General features: G+C 39.7%; 2 protein-coding genes across 3 annotated transcripts; both read right to left on the bottom strand.

Moving 5' to 3' along the window:
• Nucleotides 1-7,676: 7,676 nt before the first annotated feature.
• Nucleotides 7,677-10,812, bottom strand: LOC116087048 (protocadherin beta-14). 2 transcript variants are annotated; one of them, XM_031365460.1, is made up of 2 exons: nucleotides 10,598-10,702; nucleotides 7,677-10,311 (listed from the first exon to the last, which is right to left on the bottom strand). In XM_031365460.1, the coding sequence occupies exon 2, from the start codon at nucleotides 10,231-10,233 to the stop codon at nucleotides 8,239-8,241; it is 1,995 nt and encodes a 664-aa protein (XP_031221320.1). In that variant the 5' UTR covers nucleotides 10,234-10,311; nucleotides 10,598-10,702; the 3' UTR covers nucleotides 7,677-8,238. The 2 variants fall into 2 exon arrangements, with proteins under 2 accessions (XP_031221320.1, XP_031221319.1); XM_031365459.1 differs by having other exon boundaries at nucleotides 7,677-10,812.
• Nucleotides 10,736-19,115, bottom strand: LOC116087050 (protocadherin beta-6-like). Its single transcript, XM_031365461.1, has one exon. The coding sequence runs from the start codon at nucleotides 15,896-15,898 to the stop codon at nucleotides 13,508-13,510; it is 2,391 nt and encodes a 796-aa protein (XP_031221321.1). The 5' UTR covers nucleotides 15,899-19,115; the 3' UTR covers nucleotides 10,736-13,507.
• Between the last annotated feature and the right edge of the window lie 16 nt (nucleotides 19,116-19,131).

Here is a 19,131-nt window from a genome sequence, read left to right as displayed (position 1 = left end):
AGCTGTTTACCTGTGTTCTCCTGTATTTCTTTAAGGGAGTTATTTATGTCCTTCTTAAGGTCCTCTATAATCATCATGAGAAGTGAGTTTAGATATGAATCTTGCTTTTCTGGTGTGATGATGTATCCAGGACTTGTAATGGTGGGAGAACTGGGTTCTGATGATACCAAGTAACCTTGGTTTCTGTTGCTTATGTCCTTATGATTGCCTCCCACCATCTGGTTCTCTCTAGTGCTACTTTCCCTGGCTATATCTGACAGGAGCCTGCCTTTCCTGTGATCCTGGTTGTTTCAGAACTCTTCAGAGTCAAGCTCTGTCTGTGATCCTGTTATTCTGTGATCCTGGGATCCTGGGCCCATTAGAGCACTTGGGAGTAGAGCTTCCTCTGGGTATTATGGGACTTGCTGCAGAGTTTGCGTCCAAGGTCTGCTCCCAGAGCACTGGCCCAGAGAGACTGGAAGCAACCTGTGTCACTGGATTGACAGAGTTCCTGAGTGCCTGGGTCTGGGTGTTGGGACAGATTTTGTGTCCTCCTCACCTCTGATCCTATGATCCTGGGCGTGTTAAAGCATGTGGGAGTGAAGCTTCTTCTGCATGTTGTGGGACTTGCTGGGGAGTTTGCCCGCTGGGTCTGTTCCTGATTATATATTTTAATAAAGAAAATTGGCTCACATATTCTAAGTTATTTTATTATAGTATTAATAAAGCAAATATCAAATATTATAAATAGTAAGGGAATATTTTATGAATAGTGATTTATTTGTAAGTCATTTTATTAGGGTTTTTTGGAGACAAGATCTTTTATAGCCCAGATTGACATCAGATTTCCTATGTAGCTCAGAATGATCTTGAACTCTTGATCCTCTTACATCTGACTCCCAAGTGATACTATTACCCTAAAATTGTACTGTAATTTTTAAGTTTACTAAGATATGTAAACTAAACATAGGTCTGGCAAAATGGTTTATCCATCAAACGTGCCTGTCACAAAGGCTGACAACCTGAGTTCAAATCCCATGGTGGATGCAGAGAACTGACTCCTTCAAGTTGTCCTGTGCCATCAAAAGACATATGTAATACATGTGTTTAAACTTTGGTATATACACAAAATAAGCTGTAAAATGTAATTAAGATACCAGTATTAACTAATTTGCATGTAGAGTGCATATTTTTCTAAGCTCATCAAAGGAAGAGCTCTACAGAAGGGTACAGAAGGGAGGTTTGATTTGTCAAGATCATCAAAAAGACAAAAATAAAAAGAAAAATTGTAGTTATAGATTGGTCTTTGTATGTACATGTTTGATATGTATAGGTGAGTTGTAAGAATCCTCCAATCATAACCTTTGTGGTGAAACTAGTGGTGATGAATCCCTATTCACACCATTTTTAGTATCCTAGCTGAAACAAGTGAAAATCCAGTTTGAAGGATGAAACATTAAACCTGTTTGTAAATATACCACAAATATATCTGATAAAAGGTAAGCAACCACACATGTCATACAAAGAAACAAAGACAGCATGAAGTATAAGAAAATAAAAAAGCTCTCCCCCAACACACTAACATCAGACAATGGAAATATCAGGTAAATTACCAAACAATTATACTTGCCATATAAGTGGAATACTTGAAAAATATCTGCATGGATCATGTCAAAAGGATATACTCAGTTCCAAACAGCGACAATGTTCACCATCCTAGGTGGCTGGGATGATGGCTCAGCTTTTGTTCTCTTGAAAACGATTCAGATTCAGTTCCCAGCACTCCCATTAGATGACTCACAAACAAATACATGTAACTCCAATTCCAGGAAATCCGAGGATCCTTCTGGTCTTCATGAGCTCTGCACATATGCTATGCATGTACAGATAATGCATACTCATAAAAATAAATGATTGAGGTTGTGGAGATGATCAGTTAGTGAAGTGCCAACCCCAACAATGAATGAATACAAATTGGAAAAGAAAAGGCCATAATCTTCAAACAGAGAATGAGCCTCTTAGTTACTTTTTTTGCTGCTGTGATAGAAAACCTTGACAAAAGTAACTTTAGGAGAGAAAGCATTTATTCAGGCTCATGGTTCCAGGCTGTTGTCCATTCCAGTGGGGCAGTCAGGTTGGCAGGAGTTTGAAGCTGCTGGTCTTATTACATCCACAATTAGGAAGCAGACAGAAATGAAAAAATGCTGAAGTTTCAGCTCTGTTTTCCTGTTTATGCAACCCAGGATCCCAGACACAGAATTGTGATACTCATGGTAGGCAGATCTTCCTAGCTCAATTAATGCAATGAAGATAATCATCCAGCCTAGTGGTGGTGGTGCACACTTTTAATCCAAGCACTCAGAAGGCAGAGGCAGGCAGATCTCTGAAAGTTCCAGGACAGCCAATGCTACACAGAGAAACCCTATCTTGACAAACCAAAGTAAACCAAGCCAAACAAGAAGATACTCTCCTAAAAGGAGTGCTCAAAGGCTTACTTAACATATAACATACATAACACCTTACAGGTATACCAGAAGGCTTGTATCTGGTCTAGATCTTGCCAAAATGACAATCGATACTAACTCTAGCAGGATGATATTCAATCGTAGGGGTCTACTGAGTAGCAAGGCACTTTATTTTATCTTCATGGAAGAAGAGAAAGTAACCTCCAAGTCAAGCATAGGGGCTCCAGGCCTCTGAGAAACATTTTACACATAACGCATCTGAAGAATGTTGTGAGGGAAGGCAATTTGAGCTCAACAATTCACCTAGACTATACTGTTCAAGAACATAGATAACAATTCAGCAAACAGAAAAGAATTTATGAACATTACATCAATATACATGAGCATTTATTGAAATAAACTACTTAAGGCTAAAGTTTAGCCAACTATCGATGAATTGAGACACTATAATATAATATAACATTTGATGTAAAAAAAAAAAAAAACCTGAGGAGGATTTCTCTCCTCCTCAGGAGTGAAACTGACTGGTTGTCCAGGCCAGATTTAATCTCCACTCACTTCTGGCATGTACCAGTTGTCCTTATTTGACACCCTGGTCATCATTACACTTTTTAACCTCTTTTATTCTTTCTTTTACCTCAATCTATCCTCTCTTCTCTCCTCTCCTCCCAATAAATAAAGTTGACCACCAACTCAGGCCAGATTTCATCTCTCCTTACTCTGTGCAAGTAGTGAGGTCGATTAGTTGTCAGTCTCCGCAGTTTGGGATATGGTTTGTGTGTGCTCACTCATAATGCCACTGTACTTGAGTGGTTGTTAGAGGCAACATTCAAGGAGTCTGTGTCCTTATTATTTGTAAGACCTGCAGATCAAACTCAGGTTCTTAGGCTTGGTGACAATTGCCTTTATCCATCTCTCAAAGGCCCATTAACGCACATTTTGTACTCTTCTGTCTCCCTACAAATCTCCAGACTCTTATGGGAATGATGATGGCATCCAGGCCAGGTCAGACCAGATTGTAATGGCAATGCAAAGTGGCATGTAGTCCAGAGCCTTATGTTGAGACTTGGCTTAGGACTGGAAGCTTCATTCACTGTAGCTCACATAAACATCCTAGAGTGTAAAGCAGACAATATGAACTGCTCCCTTTCCCATAGCACAAGTTATATATCTTGGAACTACATAAAAAGAAAACTTATCATCTGAACATAGAAAGATGTCCCTTACCCTATTTACAAAACATACAAGTGGTACTACAGTTACAGACCGCTTGTGCTCTTCCAGTGTACTCAATGAAATGTTTGCACTAAAAACTCTCTGAGGAGAGGCTGGAGAGATGATTCAGTGGTTAGGAATACTTGTTGTTTTTTCAGAGGACTAGACTTTTATTTATTAGCACTCACTTTAAGAAAGTTGACTGAAGAATTTTACACCCAGCTAAATCACACTTCTCAGTCATGTGAAAACTCAAGAAACAGTTCACCTTGAAGGTCTACTTCTGTTGAAATGAAGCAAGACATGAAATAATGTGAGTGTCTCTAGTATGAGGAAGCTGGGAATTTATTTCAATTTGGGTTTATCAGTTCATCTTGATTTTCACTTAATCCTGGTTTAAATAACAATGTGTGTGCCAATAAGTGGACTTGCAATGATAAAAAGAATGACTTATAATATGAACTTGTAATATTAAAAAGAGTAGACTTCAGAGAAAACTACTACATTTTTGGAATGTTCAAAGAATACAAACAAGTGGTTACTGACAAATTTCATTTTTTTCAGGTCTATTAAGAAGGATATTAATAATAGGAAAATCAAATTCAGCTAAAGTAATGATTCAAATTGAAGAGAGAGAGAGAGAGAGAGAGAGAGAGAGAGAGGAGAGAGAGACTGAAAATCTCTATAAGTAGCCTTCCCTGTCAGATAAAGCGATGTACTTTTTTCCCCTCTGAGTGTCAGACAATGGCAGAGCTTTTGACTGAGGTGCTGAGAAATACCAGCAAAAGTAAGGATAGGAATTAGACTTTTGTGTGGAGAAGTTTGAAAATTCTACACACTGATTATCAGTACTTCCTCCATACCAAGGAGTTCAAAATGCCAGTAGCTAAGTTTTTTGTTTGTTTGTTTGTTTGTTTGTTTTTGAGACAGGGTTTCTCTGTGTAGCCCTGGCTGCTCTGGAACTCACTCTGTAGACCAGGCTGGCCTCAAACTCAGAAATCCACCTACCTCTGCCTCTTAAGTTCTGGGATTAAAGGTGTGCACCACCACCACCCTGCAGAAGCCAAGTTTTCATTTCCTTCCATCTCATCCACTGACTTTGTTATTAAGTTCTTCTCTAGAGAATAACATGGACCCATGAGAAAACTTACAAATGCTGATTTTTGTCCTAAAACAAATTGTCTCCTTGTAAATTAAAGTTCACCACTCAAATAGTTCCAACCAAACACAGAATATCTAATAAGCATTTTAACTCCATAAAACCAATAAAAACAGTCATCCAAAAGATGTGATAAAGAAAGTCTGTCACATGATAGAAATACAAAACTAAAGAAAACAATAACTAAAGTGAAAAAGATGCAGTTAGAAGTACTTTTAAAACTTAAAATTAATACTTTTAAAAGTATCAGAAAACTTCCAATTTCTGTAATAAAATAATAGAACACCAACGAGAAATTAGCAATATATGTCTAAGGCCTAAAATTATAAAATGGTGCTATAAAATATAGACCTCAAATGTAAAAGCTAAAACTAAGAAGTCCTTATGAAAAACAGTATAATCTTCATGATTTTCATTAGGCAGTGATTTCTAAGATATGACACTTAAAATACAAACAACCAAAGAAAAATTAGACTACTGAATTCCCACAATAATCTTTTTCTTTAAAGGATATTATCAGCAAAATAAAATGATAACAAACAGAATGAGATAATTGTTTATAAAATGTTCATAAATTATCTGATAAGGCTCTAGTGTAGGCTCTATACCACTACTACAATTCAACTAGGAATGTCTTCATACAGCATACTCAAATAGCCAATAAATGCATGGAAATATGCCCAAATGTTGCTTCACATAGGTAGAATGACAACAATAAAAAAGAAAACTGGATATAGAAAAATTGATTTCTCTATACATTGTTGGTAGGAATGTAAAATGGCATTCTCTTTGAAAATTAATTTGACAACAATTCAAAAGATATAGTCTTTGTAACTCAGTAATTCTAATCATAGGCATATGACAAAAGAATTGAAAACGTGCAAACAAAAACTTATAGAATCATTATTTATGGTATGCAAAGTTTTTATATCTAATCAGAAAAGTATAGTACATTTATGCAATAGAATATGAGTCATAAAAATGAATAAAGTACTGATATATCTTATAACATAATGGACCTTGAAAATGTTATGTTACATGAAAGAACCCAGACACACAATGCTACATACATACTTTCATGTATATGAAATGTACAGAATAAAAAATTAAAAGAGATAGAAAACTGATTAGTAGTTTATTATGGACTTGAGTGGTGTGTGTGTGTGTGTGTTGTCTGTTAAGGGACACCAAGTTCATTTTAGGGGTGATGGAAACATTAACAATTTTGATTATAGATATATATCACTAGAAAATAATCACATTAATTAAATCTTGCAAAATTTTTAAATTTTAAAGCCCGCAAGAAAAAGAAACATTCATAGAACAAAATGGAGCTCTTGAAAGCAAAAAATACGATACCAGAGACTGAAATTTTAATCAGAAGAGTAAAATAGTAGATGGAGAAGATCTACTACATACTGGTAAAAATAAAAACAAAATATAGTAATTAGAACAAAGTTAAGAAAAACTAAGCTTTGTGTGCCAATACTAGCATGGAATCCCAGCACTTGGTAGGCTGAGATGAGACGACAAGTTCAATACCATCCTGGCCAATAAAGTTAGTTCAGAACACTCTAGGGAACACAATGAGATCACATCTTAAAAAGAAAGACATAAAAAAAAAAGAAAGACATAGAAAAATTTACACAGTAAGCAACCTACTTTGAGCAATCCATTAAACCAATAATAAAATCAAGAAAAAGTCCTACCAAACAAATAAAAATGACCACAGAGTACACTGAGAACAATGAGATACAGCAAAAGGAGTACCGAGAGGAAAATCTGTAGAAATCAATGCTGCCGTTATAGAAAGCAAGCTCTGAAATACTCAATCTGCCCCTATGTTTCAAAGAACCAACAGAGCAAGAATGAACCAAGGTCGAAATTAATAGTCAAAAATAACCAGTAGGAGAGAAAAGGAGGGATGAAACCAAGAACTTGTTCTTTAAAAACAAAAAAGAGAAACAACAACAAAAAACCCAAACCTGACAAACACTATGACTGACTAAAAATTAAAAAAAAAAAAAAGGATAAAAAAGAGATATTGCAACCAACACCACAGAAACACAAAGGATAGTGAAATAATACGATGAATAGGCATCTGGCAACTCATTTTATAATCTATACGCATTCTTGAAGAAACTTAACAAGACAATAGTAAGAGCCAGTTATTTAGAACTTTCTTAAGAAAAGCCAAAGACCAAATTGCTACTGAGTTTCACTATTTAAATTATAATTTAATTTATATTGATATTAGTTTTAATTGTGCAGGTACACACAGACAACAAAAGAGGGAAATAGATCTCCCTGAAGCTAGAATTAAAGTCTATTTGTGAGCCAACAGACATTGGTGCTGAGAACTAGATGGGGGTCCTTAGAAGAATATTTCCTCTTAAGTAAAAGTCATCTTTCCAGCCCCTGGTAGGTTTAATTAGGTGCTTTATGTTTATTATGACTCACTTTTTGAGAACTGATCTCATTTGTTAATTAAAATCTTATTTATTTTCACATGAAGAACTTATTTTTTGTATTTGGTTCTGAGCATTGGGTCCAGGGCATCATGCATGCTGAACACGTGGTTTTCCATTTAGCTACACTTCAAATTCCAGTAGATGTATTTTAGAGTAATATTGACTTACTGACAAATTTCTTGTGAAGGCATACTAATGTGTCTTTGTGTTTACTGTATCCGCAAGAGATTTAGATGCTGGGACACACGGACTGTGTATGTATTAATCATGCAGAGTATACATCATGTTAAAAGACTGAGAATCACTATTTACATACCAGAGACATTTATGAAAATCTAGTCACAAGTGCATTATAAGTCCACCATTTTTTTGATATAACAGACCGAGTTTTTCAGAATGTTAAAAGATAGTTTAATTAACTTTTATCTACTTTGAAAGAAATACTTAATTTAGAAACATAATCCCAATTAAACAACATTTCATTTGAAGAACAAAAACAGGGCTCTTAGAACTAGGCAATAGAATCATAGGATTTAGAAACTTGGAAAAGAACGTTTGGATGATTGAAAATTATTTTTAAAACTGAAATCTATCAGTTACAATAGCATTAAATTCACAAGAACTAGCAATAACAAGAACTTTGAGACAGGAGTTCTTTGATTACAAGAAATCAATGCACATGCTCAGAATCCTGGAACCTGAAAATATCTCTTAACTTTTAAACCTTTTTTTAAGTGATGAAAACAAATCCCACCAAGAAAACGTATTGCAGCTGTATTGAGGAAAAATGGTTAGCAAAAAATGCAAGGGATAATCGACAATCTGAAACAGCTACAAATATGAATATCTGTATCATGCTAGTACAGAGCTCTTTCTATGAGTGAACGAACGGTTGGGAAATTATATATGCATCAGTGAATATTCATCACGTGAGGCCAAAGTGTGATTTCTAGCTAAATTCCAGACAATCCCTAAAATGGGAATTCTCCTCCGTGTTCCTGTAACCTCCTTCATTCAAAAAGTTGGGAAGTACTGGTTTAAGAAATTTAAACTCATTTGTTCCAGTACCTCCTGTTAGACACACCTCATATTGGTAGCTCTGGGACAGGGTCCCTGCACCACTGATATCCACCAGGTGGCCAGGAAAGTGTCCCTCAGGCACAGAGCAGCCGCCCAGAGAGGTCTCCCTGGCCCTCCTGCACAGCCTCACCCCCACAAACAGCAGCACAGACAAGAGGAAGAGAGAAGACACAGAAGCCAAGGCTATGACCAGGTACAGTGTTAGTACATCTTCTTGTACAGGGTCGTCGCGCGCCACCTCTGGCAGAGGCAGGTAGGGCTGAGAGAAGCCATCCACCAAGAGCACGTGCAGTGTGACACTGGCAGAGCGGGGAGGGTCGCCATTGTCTTTGACCAGAAGCAGAAGCCTGTGCTTGGGCACATCGCGTTCGCTCAGCAGCCTGGTGGTGCGCACCTCGCCATTGTGAGCCCACACGCTGAACAACCCGGGCTCAGTAGCCTTGAGCAGCTGGAATGATAGCCAGGCATTCTGGCCTGAGTCGCGATCCACTGCCACCACCTTGGTGATCAGGTATCCTGGCTCCGCAGCCCTGGGCAGCAGCTCTGTGCAGGGCGCGGAGGTGTTCTGCATTGGGTAGAGCACGAAGGGCTCATTGTCATTGTTGTCCAGCACCACCACTCGCACCAGAGCCTCGCTGCTGAGCGCGGGCGAGCCTCCGTCTGTGGCGCCAACATGGAACTCAAAGGCCTGCAGGGCCTCATAGTCCAGTGCCCTGAGAGCAAACAGCTGTCCATTGTCTGCGTTGATGGAGATGAGCGAGTCGAGGGCCAGCTGTGGGTCTTGGGGTGGCAGCAGCGAGTAGGTGATGTGGGCATTAGAGCCTGAGTCTGAGTCTGTGGCACTGATGGTACCTATGTGCAGAGCCGGGCTGTTGTTCTCGTGGACAAACATGGTGTAGGAGGTTTGGGTGAAGACGGGGGCGTTGTCGTTGATGTCAGACACCTGCACTGTTATGGTGTGCTGGGTTGTGAGCCTGGGTGTGCCCAGGTCGGAGACAGTGATGGTGATGTTGTACTCAGCTCTCCTCTCTCTGTCCAGTGCTCTTTCAGTTACCAGCGAGTAGAAGTTTTCTTCATTAGGTTTCAAGAGGAAAGGAAGATGGTCTTGGATGGAGCACACCATTTTTCCATTGTCTCCGGAGTCTGGATCTGAAATTCCAAAAATCGCGACTACAGTTTCAGGGGAGTTTTCTGGAATTTCGCTGATGAGTAATGACATGGTGAGTTCAGGAGCGTTGTCATTTACATCCATCACATCTATTACTACTGTGCACTTTCCTGAAAGGCCTCCACCATCAGAGGCCTCGATTTCCATGCGGTAAGACTGAATTTCCTCAAAATCCAACAGTTTTCGTACTCTAATTTCTCCGGTGTCTGCATTTATTTCAAAAGCCCGAGTAACTTGATTTGAAGATTGAAAAAGCGAATAGGAGAGCTCTCCGTGTGTCCCAGCATCTAAATCTCTTGCGGATACAGTGATGACAAGGGAGCCCACAGGGCTGTTCTCTTGAACCTGCACCTCATAGAGTCCTTGGGCAAATTCAGGGGCATTGTCATTAATGTCCAGGACCACAATGACAACCTGGGTAGTCCCAGTCTTGGGAGGTGACCCACTGTCCAGAGCCGTGAGTGTTAATCTAATCTGAGCCTGCTTCTCCCGGTCCAGTGCTTTGTCTAGCACCAGCTCTGGATATTTCCTGCCGTCGCTGTGATTGCGGGTGAGAAGGTGGAAATGGGCGTTGGTGCTGATTGTATAGTTCTGAACCGTGTTGCTCCCTACATCCAGGTCTTGAGCTATTTTCAATGGAAACACGGCACCTGGATGGCTGCTTTCCACAATTTTAAGAAGAATTTCATCCTCCATGAATTCTGGGGCATGATCATTTACATCTTGAAGCTGTATTTCCCCTTGAATAAATTGCACTGGGCTTTTTAGTAATACCTGGAAATGTAGGATACACGGGTTGGTGTTCCCGCATAACTCCTCTCGATCCAATTTTTCTTTCAGGAACAAATTTCCACTCTTCTGCTCTAGCTGCAGGAGCTGTTTGTTCCCTTTGGAAAGAATCTGGGCACCCCTGATAACCAACTCCCTTAAACTCAGCCCCAAATCTTGTGCTAGGTTTCCCACCAAAGAGCCCCTGTCTGTCTCCTCTAGAACAGAATACTTAATGGTCGCACTACCTGCCTCCCACAGCAGTAACAGAAAGATAATGGCGATCACTTGCCTTTTCTGTGGTGCCTTGTGGAGTGACGTCTCCATCGTTCCTCTGCTCCAAAAGATGCAGCAGTTAATCATCCAAGAATTGCTTTGTGAACAGTTCAGGAATCTTGGCTATAGAAATTTGATCTTCTTTTCTTTTGAATGTTGCTGGACGCAGCTTATCTACCTCTCTGAAAGGCTCGATCGGCAGAAATGGACAAACCTTCCTTTCTCAGCAGCAAGAAATGGCTGATTTTACAGTCACGAAGTCGCCAAGTTTTAGTTTTCTTAGCCTGCAGCGCCACCAAGCGTTCTGCTTTACAACTTCAGATAATTTTTTTTTTGTTTCAAAGTGCACTGTAAAGGCTAAAATATGTGGCACACCTTTTAGGGAAAAGGGTTCTATTTGCTTCTTTCCTTTCACCTAAGCATCATATGGCAGCCTTGAGTTAGCTAAGCTGTGTGAGAGAAATACATACATACCTTTCTCATGAAGGAACAAACTCAGTACACAAAGCTCTGTCTCTGCAGAGACCATCGTTCATTTAAAACAAGTAATCACTTAGTTCTTGACCATAACACCATAAAGAAGCAAACAAAATTTCTTGCTCTCGGAACAGTTTTCATTTTATTGTAAGAGTTACTAATTTCTTTCTGTTTTAAATGAATATATTAATTTTTAAAAATACAGTTTTTAACTTTCAAATGGCAATGTGCCTGAAACTCCTGAAGGGCATCTACCAGGTGATTTTTGTTATTGTTTTTGTTTGTTTGTTTCAGTCTCTGGGGTATACATTCTTGGCACTATCCTTTACTAGTGCACTATATATGATGACCAATAAATTTGACAGGAGTTGGTCACTCACTTTATAAGCAGTCAGCTCTGGCTCAGAGTTCACTCTCCTTTCTCAAATACAAAGAAGATAATGAGGTCAATGTTGTAAAATCGATCGTTTCTCAGGAAGGGTTTAGGTATAACAATAGTCACTATAGGTAGGGGACCAGGCGGTGTACAACCTCTGGGCTGTGGAAACTATATAACTGAAAACCACTGAAGTTCCAAACCAGAGCTGTATAGTTAGAGTGACAGAAGCAAATGCCCCTAAGAAAAAAGGTGCCATTTGAGGGACAAGTATCCCAGAATTCCAGAGAGTAAACGTTTCCCAGTCCACTTTGATTAAGGTTAAAAGTAAAATAGCCACATATCACCTTAATACAATTTTCTTTTCTTATGAGAGAAATTTGAATAGAGCATTTTATACAATATGGCAACAATAACCTACAAAACAAGATTATGAATAGAAATTGCTTTGTAGTTAATAAATGATATTCATAAACGTTAGAGGAGAAAATTTAGATACTTGAGAAAGCAGATGGTGAAGTTTGGAAAATACAGTTTAGATTTATATACATAAACACAATAACTTTGAACTCCCAAACTGTTACACAAGAAAAGATAAAGTGTGCTCTCCTGGATTTTATTCTCAGCAATAAAATTTAGAATGAACAGAAAGATATTTTCTGTATGGAAGGAAAGAAGATAACCTTAGTAAGTGATCATGTTTAAATTTTCATATTTTTGTAATTAAAATAAAATAAAAATTTTATTACAAAGGCACATTGTTGTAGAGAGAATGTTAGCATTTCTTTGTAGAATTTTTGTTTGAAAAAAGAACTGCTGGACAGTTAGTAACATTAAGCAAAGATTTATTCAACTTTTGTAAATATCTTGATGCTAAAAGACCATACTCTTCTTACACAATGTTCACAAACTATGATTTAATTAATTGACAGTTCAGTAAAATCATCATTTAAGAAATATGTGTTGATTATTAAAATTCACAGAGACAGTCCTAATTATGTGTACATAGACAAGTGTCTTAGCGTCTAGAGTTCCTTACATTTATATTTAGAGATGCCTGATAACCAGTCACCACAAAATGAGACTAAATTTGCAACATTCCATAATATTGAATATTCACATTTAAAATTTTCTACAAACTAATAGTAAAATTAATTTAATCACTTGTTCAAAATGAAACCTCAAAGATTTTATATGATAATATACATAAAAGATTCTTTGATTTCATAGACTATTAAAATATTTTTATTTAACTTGTCAAATACAGGTTAGTTACACTACTTAAAAAACAAACTATGAAGCATAACTGGGAAACTAGTAGAATCTCCAGAAAACATCTTTCTAAAAAGTGAAATCTCAAGAATAATAGCAATGGTACAGGCCAGGCCAAGCATGGTGGCAAAAGCCCTTAGTCACAGTACTAAGGTGGCAGATGCAGGTGGGTCTTTCTGAGTTCCAAGCTAGCCAGGTCAATTTAGTGAGATTCAGACGATCCCAGGCTACATAGAGAGACCTGTGGTGGCTCATGCTTTTACTTCCACCACTCAGAAGACAGATGCAGCAGATTTCTATGAATTCAAGGCTAACCTGGTCTGAAGAGTGAGTTCCAGGACAGCCAGGGTTACACTGGAAAAAAAAAACTGTCTCCCTTGATGCCCCAGGAGAGGAGAATGTGAGCAGGAGGTGTGTGTGTGGGGGGTGGTGAAGGAGATGAATGGGTAGGGGAACATCCTTTCAGAGGCAAAAGAGAGGGGTGAAGAACTCTTGGAGGGTGTACCATGAAGGGGGACAATATTTGAAATATAAATAAATAAACAAGAAAAAGAAAAAAGAAAACCCCTGTCTCCGAAAAAAAAAAAGAAAGAAAGAAAAAAGAAAAAGAAAGGAGAAGTAATTTAGCTCAGTGGTTTAGTTCGCCTAACATGCATGAGACACCGGGTTCCATTTCCAGTCACTATTATAAAAAGAAAGAGCATAGAGCATAAGTATCTGTCAATAAACACCAATAGCGTGCAGATATAGGTTAAAATATATTTCTAAGCTCACACAGGATTTACTAGTACACTAAAGTATTTAGATGAATAGAAAGCTATTCCGAAGAGCGGGACTTTCCTCTGCGTTCCTCTCAGATTCCACAGAAGGGAAGTGGGGGTTAATTCCCTTTCGCAATTTGAACTCACCAGTCCCAGAGTCTCCCCTCAGACACACCTCATACTGGTAGCTCTGGGAAAGAGTCCCAGCTCCGCTGACGTCCACCAGATGGCCAGGAAAGTGTCCTTCAGGCACGGAGTAGCTACCCAGAGAGGTCGCCCTGGCCCTCTTGCACAGCCTCACCCCCACGAACAGCACCACAGACAAGAGGAAGAGCGAAGACACAGATGCTAAGGCGATAACCAGGTATAGCGTGAGCGCATCTTCAACATCCTTCATGGAGTCTTGCGCCACCTCAGGGAGAGGTAGGTAAGGCTGAGAGAAGCCATCCACCAGCAGCACATGAAGAGTGACACTGGCAGAGCGCGGAGGATCGCCATTGTCCTTGACCAGCAGCAGTAGCCTGTGCTTGGGTGCATCGCGCTCGCTTAGCAGCCTGGTGGTGCGCACCTCGCCATTGTGAGCCCACACGCTGAACAGCCCTGGCTCCGTGGCCTTGAGCAATTGGAATGACAGCCAGGCATTCTGGCCGGAGTCGCAGTCAACTGCCACAACCTTGGTGACCAGGTAGCCAGGCTCCGCCGCCCTGGGCAGCAGCTCTGTGCAGGGCACAGAGGCGTTCTGCATCGGGTAGAGCACAAAGGGCGCATTGTCATTGTCGTCCAACACCACCACTCGCACCAGTGTTTGGCTGCTGAGAGCCGGAGAGCCTTGGTCCGTGGCGTCCACGCGGAACTCGAAGGCCTGCAAGGCCTCATAGTCTAGAGCCCTGAGCGCAAACAGTTGCCCGTTGTTTGCATTGATGGAGACAAGAGAGGCGAGGGCCAGTTGTGGGTCGTGAGGCGGAAGCAGAGAGTAGGTGATGTGGGCATTGGAGCCTGAGTCTGAGTCTGTGGCACTGATGGTGCCTATGTGCAGAGCTGGGCTATTGTTCTCACGGACGAACAGAGTGTAGGAGGTTTGAGTGAAGGTGGGGGCGTTGTCGTTGATGTCAGAGACCTGCACTGTTATGGTGTGCTGGGTTGTGAGCCTGGGTATGCCCAGGTCTGTGACTGTGATGGTGATGTTGTATTCAGCTCTGCTTTCTCTGTCTAGTGCCCCATCTGTTTCCAGAGTATAGAAATTCTCCGTAGATGGTCGTAGAAGAAATGGAAGATTGTTATCTATAGAACATGTAACCTGCTGGTTATTTCCCGAGTCCACATCTGAAACACTGAATACTGCCACTATGATACCGGGCAAATTTTCAGGGATGGGGCTGTTGAGTGAAGATAGGATCACTTCCGGAGCATTATCATTCACATCCAATACTTGGATGACTAAAGAGCATTTTCCTGTTAGCCCGCCACCATCTAGGGCCTCAACATCTACATGATAAAACTGAAATGCTTCAAAATCCAAGGTGCTTTTCAGTCGAATTTCTCCTGTCTTTGTATTTATTTCAAAAGGCTCGTTAACGCCACCATCTTGAGACAGTCCATAAGACACTTCCCCGAAGGATCCTGTATCTAAATCTCTGGCTGAGACAGTAATAAGTAGTGAGCCAATGGGGTTGTTCTCAGGAACTTGGACCTCATAGAGCTCCTGAGCAAATTCAGGCGTATTGTCGTTTACATCTAAGACTAATATTTGAATCTCTGTGGCCCCTGACCTTGGTGGAGACCCACCATCCACGGCAGTGAGTTTTAGTCTGAGCTGGTCTTGGTTCTCACGGTCCAACGCCTTATCCAACACTAGCTCAGGGAACTTCTTACCGTCACTGCGATTGCGAGTGAGCACGTGGAAGTGAGGATTATCGCCGACAGTGTAGCTTTGAATGCTGTGGCTGCCAGTGTCTAAGTCCTGTGCCATCTTCAAAGGGAATATCTTTCCAGGTGGAGTTATTTCTGATATTTTAAGGAGCATTTCTCTGGCAGGAAACTCTGGGGCATGGTCATTTATATCTATAACTCTCAGTTCAGCTTGATAAAACTGCAAAGGATTTTTTAGTAACACCCGGAAAGACAGCACACAAGGCTCTGTGGAGCCACACAGCTCCTCCCGGTCGAGGTTTTCGTTGAGCACCAAATGCTGGGTCTGTGGGTCAAGCTGCAAATACTGTCTATTCCCCTTGAAAACCACTTTAGCGTCCCGAGCAGCCAGTTCTCCCATCTTTAGTCCCAAGTCCTTAGTCAGGTTGGCCACAAACGTGCCACTTTCTGTCTCCTCCAGCACAGCATACTGAATTAATTCTGAACCCACCTCCCACAAAAGCATCGATATAATGAAAATCATCACTTGCCTTGTCTTGCACCACACGTTTGTGTGTGACATCTCTATTGTCTGATTCCAGAGGAAAAATCCCTTCCAGCTCTTAAGCACCGAGGTAACTTTGGTCTTCCTGAAAACCTTTGTGGTGGAATTGTGTATTTAATCTTACAAGTTCCCGATGACTCCTCGTCTCAGGAATGCTTAGCGGCCGCAGCAAATGGTTCCGTAATTGCTTCAGCTTCTAGGTGAAGCAGAGTCTGAGGACGCTAAAGGGTTCTTACTCATTCTCTTAGCCTACACCGCCACCATGCGTTCAAATCAATAACTTCATGAGAAATCTCCTGATCTACACTGAGCATTATAAAGACTTTTATCCAAACCTGACCATCATAAAGACTTTTGAGTCAGTGTTTCCAAACTGAGTACTCTGTAAAGGGTTTCTTAGGAGTCTTGTTTGTGTGTATATACTTGTGTTTTGATTTTAGGTTGGCTTTCAAGTCCACTCTATATCCTGAATCCAACTGCCTGCTGATCTAAGGGGAGTCCGTGCCACAATCTTCCACATATTTACAAATCATCCTCTCTGGCCATGCCAATTACCTATAATAAACTATGGTTCTTTAACAGTACAACTGATCTCTGATGAGTTCTATAAATTCATGAGTTTAAGATGTACACTGTTTAATTGTCTCAATAAACACATCAACAAATTATTGAAAATGTGAATGTTGGTTAGAAACATAAATATTGAACTAAACATTAACTTCTCTAACATACATGACTCATAAATGGTGTGAGCACAGACTTACTTTGTTACAAGACCACATGAGGACAATAATGGTAATCACTGGGCTACTGAGAGGAAAACTGCAGTCAAAAGGTACATATGATAGTAATATCTAAGCAAAGAGAATAATTTAAAATAGGAATGAAGAGAAATAGATATCTGTCTTAAGAACTTTAAGATTTAACTTCATTTCTAAGTGAGTAGAATTGGTCATTGTTTTGAGAGATTCAGGGGTTTTATTATAACTTTTCACTGGACAAAACATTTTCGTGTTGATTTATCAAAGTACAAATATTATTCTGTTGTAATCTATCTATGGCATGATGCAGAAAATGACATTCAAGAACTACCTCTGCTCAGGAACAGTGGTGCAATAGCTGTAATTCCAGAACTTGGTAGTCTCAGACAGAAGGACAGCAAATTTGAAGTAAGCCTAGACTACATAAAGACTGTGTCCAACAAATATAAATGTAGACAATGTGAAAGGGATTACATTTAGACACATCATGGAATTTAATGACTAAATATTATGGTTTTATTCTGTTACTATCCTACTCTTTTCTGATAAATTCAAAAGAGTCTTTAAGTGTCATTTAAAATGTGGGTAAGTACCCCTACAAGAACATAATATCTAATAAATATGGTTGGTTTCCGATGGATTTTATATTTATTTAAAAATAAATTTATTGAAGTCAAGCAGACTTGACTTCACATAACTTCCAAGACAATGGAAGGTGAGAAATTAGAATATATCAAAAATATTTTAACTTTTAGTAAAAAAAAATTAAAATCTGATGGTTGAAATCATATAGCTAGAAACCACATGTGTACATTCAAAGAGAATATCAATATCACAATCCTCCAGTGTTTACTAGAAAAGCCATTTCTGAGTATGCACATTTTTGAGCATGTGAATAATAAATGGAACTAATGAAGTAAAACCAATTGTCAAAGATTGTGGATGGGTTTGGTCATTGCTAGATCATTTCTAAAAGTTCCCTTTGAATGGGGCCATGGTTAGTCAGTGTTGTCAATTTGATTTCAGTACAGACAAGATTGGTCAGTCTTACCTTCTGCAGTGTCTGGGAAGGGTTCCCTAGAGAGAACTAACTGAGGGAAGAAACACACACTGCATGTGGGCAGCACCATCCCTTTGACCAGAGTCAGAATCAGAGAAGAAAACAGAGAAAGAGCACCAGGTAAGCAATCTCTCCTCTAGGTTCTTGTCACCTCGATGGGTACTGTGATGGTTTTGTATATAATGTGATGTTTGTATATGCTCAGCCCAGGGAGTGGCACTATTAGAAGGTGTGGGCTTGTTGAAGTAGGTGTGTCACTGTGGCTGTGGGCTATAAAACCCTCATCCTTGCTTCTTTGAAGTCAATATTCTGCCAATAGCCTTCAGATGAAGATGTAGAACTCTCATCTCCTCCTGCACCATGCCTCACTGGATGCTGCCATGTTCCCTCTTTGATGATAATGAACTGAACCTCTGAACTTGTAAGCCAGCCCAAATTAAATGTTTTTATAAGACTTGCCTTGGTCATGGCATCTGTGCACAGCAGCAAAACTTTAAGACAGGTGCTCTTCCTTTAGTGATGGGCTGAAACCTTGAGCCAAAATAAATGCTTTCTCTCTTGTTTTCTTACAAATTCCATCACAGTGAGTGTTGCACTAACAATGGGTGCTCTCAGTTCTGATTCCAGGCTAATGACATACTATCTCACAAATTACTTTATTCACTCTGTGACTTCAGTGGTACCAGGTGTCTTCACATATGGCTTATAGAGTATTCCCAAAGTTAAAACAAATTTTATCAGCATTACAGCATGCATTGACCTCAATCTAGACAAAGAAAAGTTCTTTAAGAACATTGGTACTTAAATGAGAAAGATAGTATCTTGATATTATCCTCCACATACAAAAAATCTGGGATGCTAACAATTCAGCTGATAATGGTTTAAAAATGTATTTCTTAGTAATAAACAAGTTGATTTAAAAGACATTTTAAAACGTTTGAAATTGCTTTTGAGATGGGAAGATGTTTTGATGGGTAAAAGCACTTATCTGCACAAGTGTGAAGACCCTGGTTCAAATCCCAGTTCTCCTCTAGGGAGATGAGAGGCAGACACAAGAGAATCTCTAGAAGCTCTAGGGCCAGCTAGGCTGGTGCCTACAGCAGAAAAACAGCAAGAGGCACTGTCTGAAACCAGGTGGAAGGCTATCCCAAGGTATCTTATGACCTCCATGCAAATGCCTTGGTCCACCCATGCACACACTGTATACACAAATACACACACACAAACATACACACACACACATACACACACACACACACACACACACACACACACACACACAGTGCTTGCCCGTTAGACAGGTTTTGGCAAGAATGTGAACAAAGTTTTATGTGCAGATATGGCTTCTTGTAAGTTGTTTGCAACCAATATTGAAATCTAGTCGGAAATATCTATCGAATGTTTACTTATAGAACTTTAGCCCCAAGAAG

This window comes from Mastomys coucha, unplaced genomic scaffold (genome assembly GCF_008632895.1).
Source record: "Mastomys coucha isolate ucsf_1 unplaced genomic scaffold, UCSF_Mcou_1 pScaffold13, whole genome shotgun sequence".
In the NCBI taxonomy this organism is placed as follows: domain Eukaryota; kingdom Metazoa; phylum Chordata; class Mammalia; order Rodentia; family Muridae; genus Mastomys; species Mastomys coucha.
This window is presented reverse-complemented; position numbering and strand designations above follow the sequence as displayed.

Excerpts from the sequence above, each read along its gene's own strand:
- LOC116087050 (XM_031365461.1), bottom strand. The coding sequence starts at position 15,898 with ATGTCACACACAAACGTGTGGTGCAAGACAAGGCAAGTGATGATTTTC.
- LOC116087048 (XM_031365459.1), bottom strand. The coding sequence starts at position 10,668 with ATGATTAACTGCTGCATCTTTTGGAGCAGAGGAACGATGGAGACGTCA.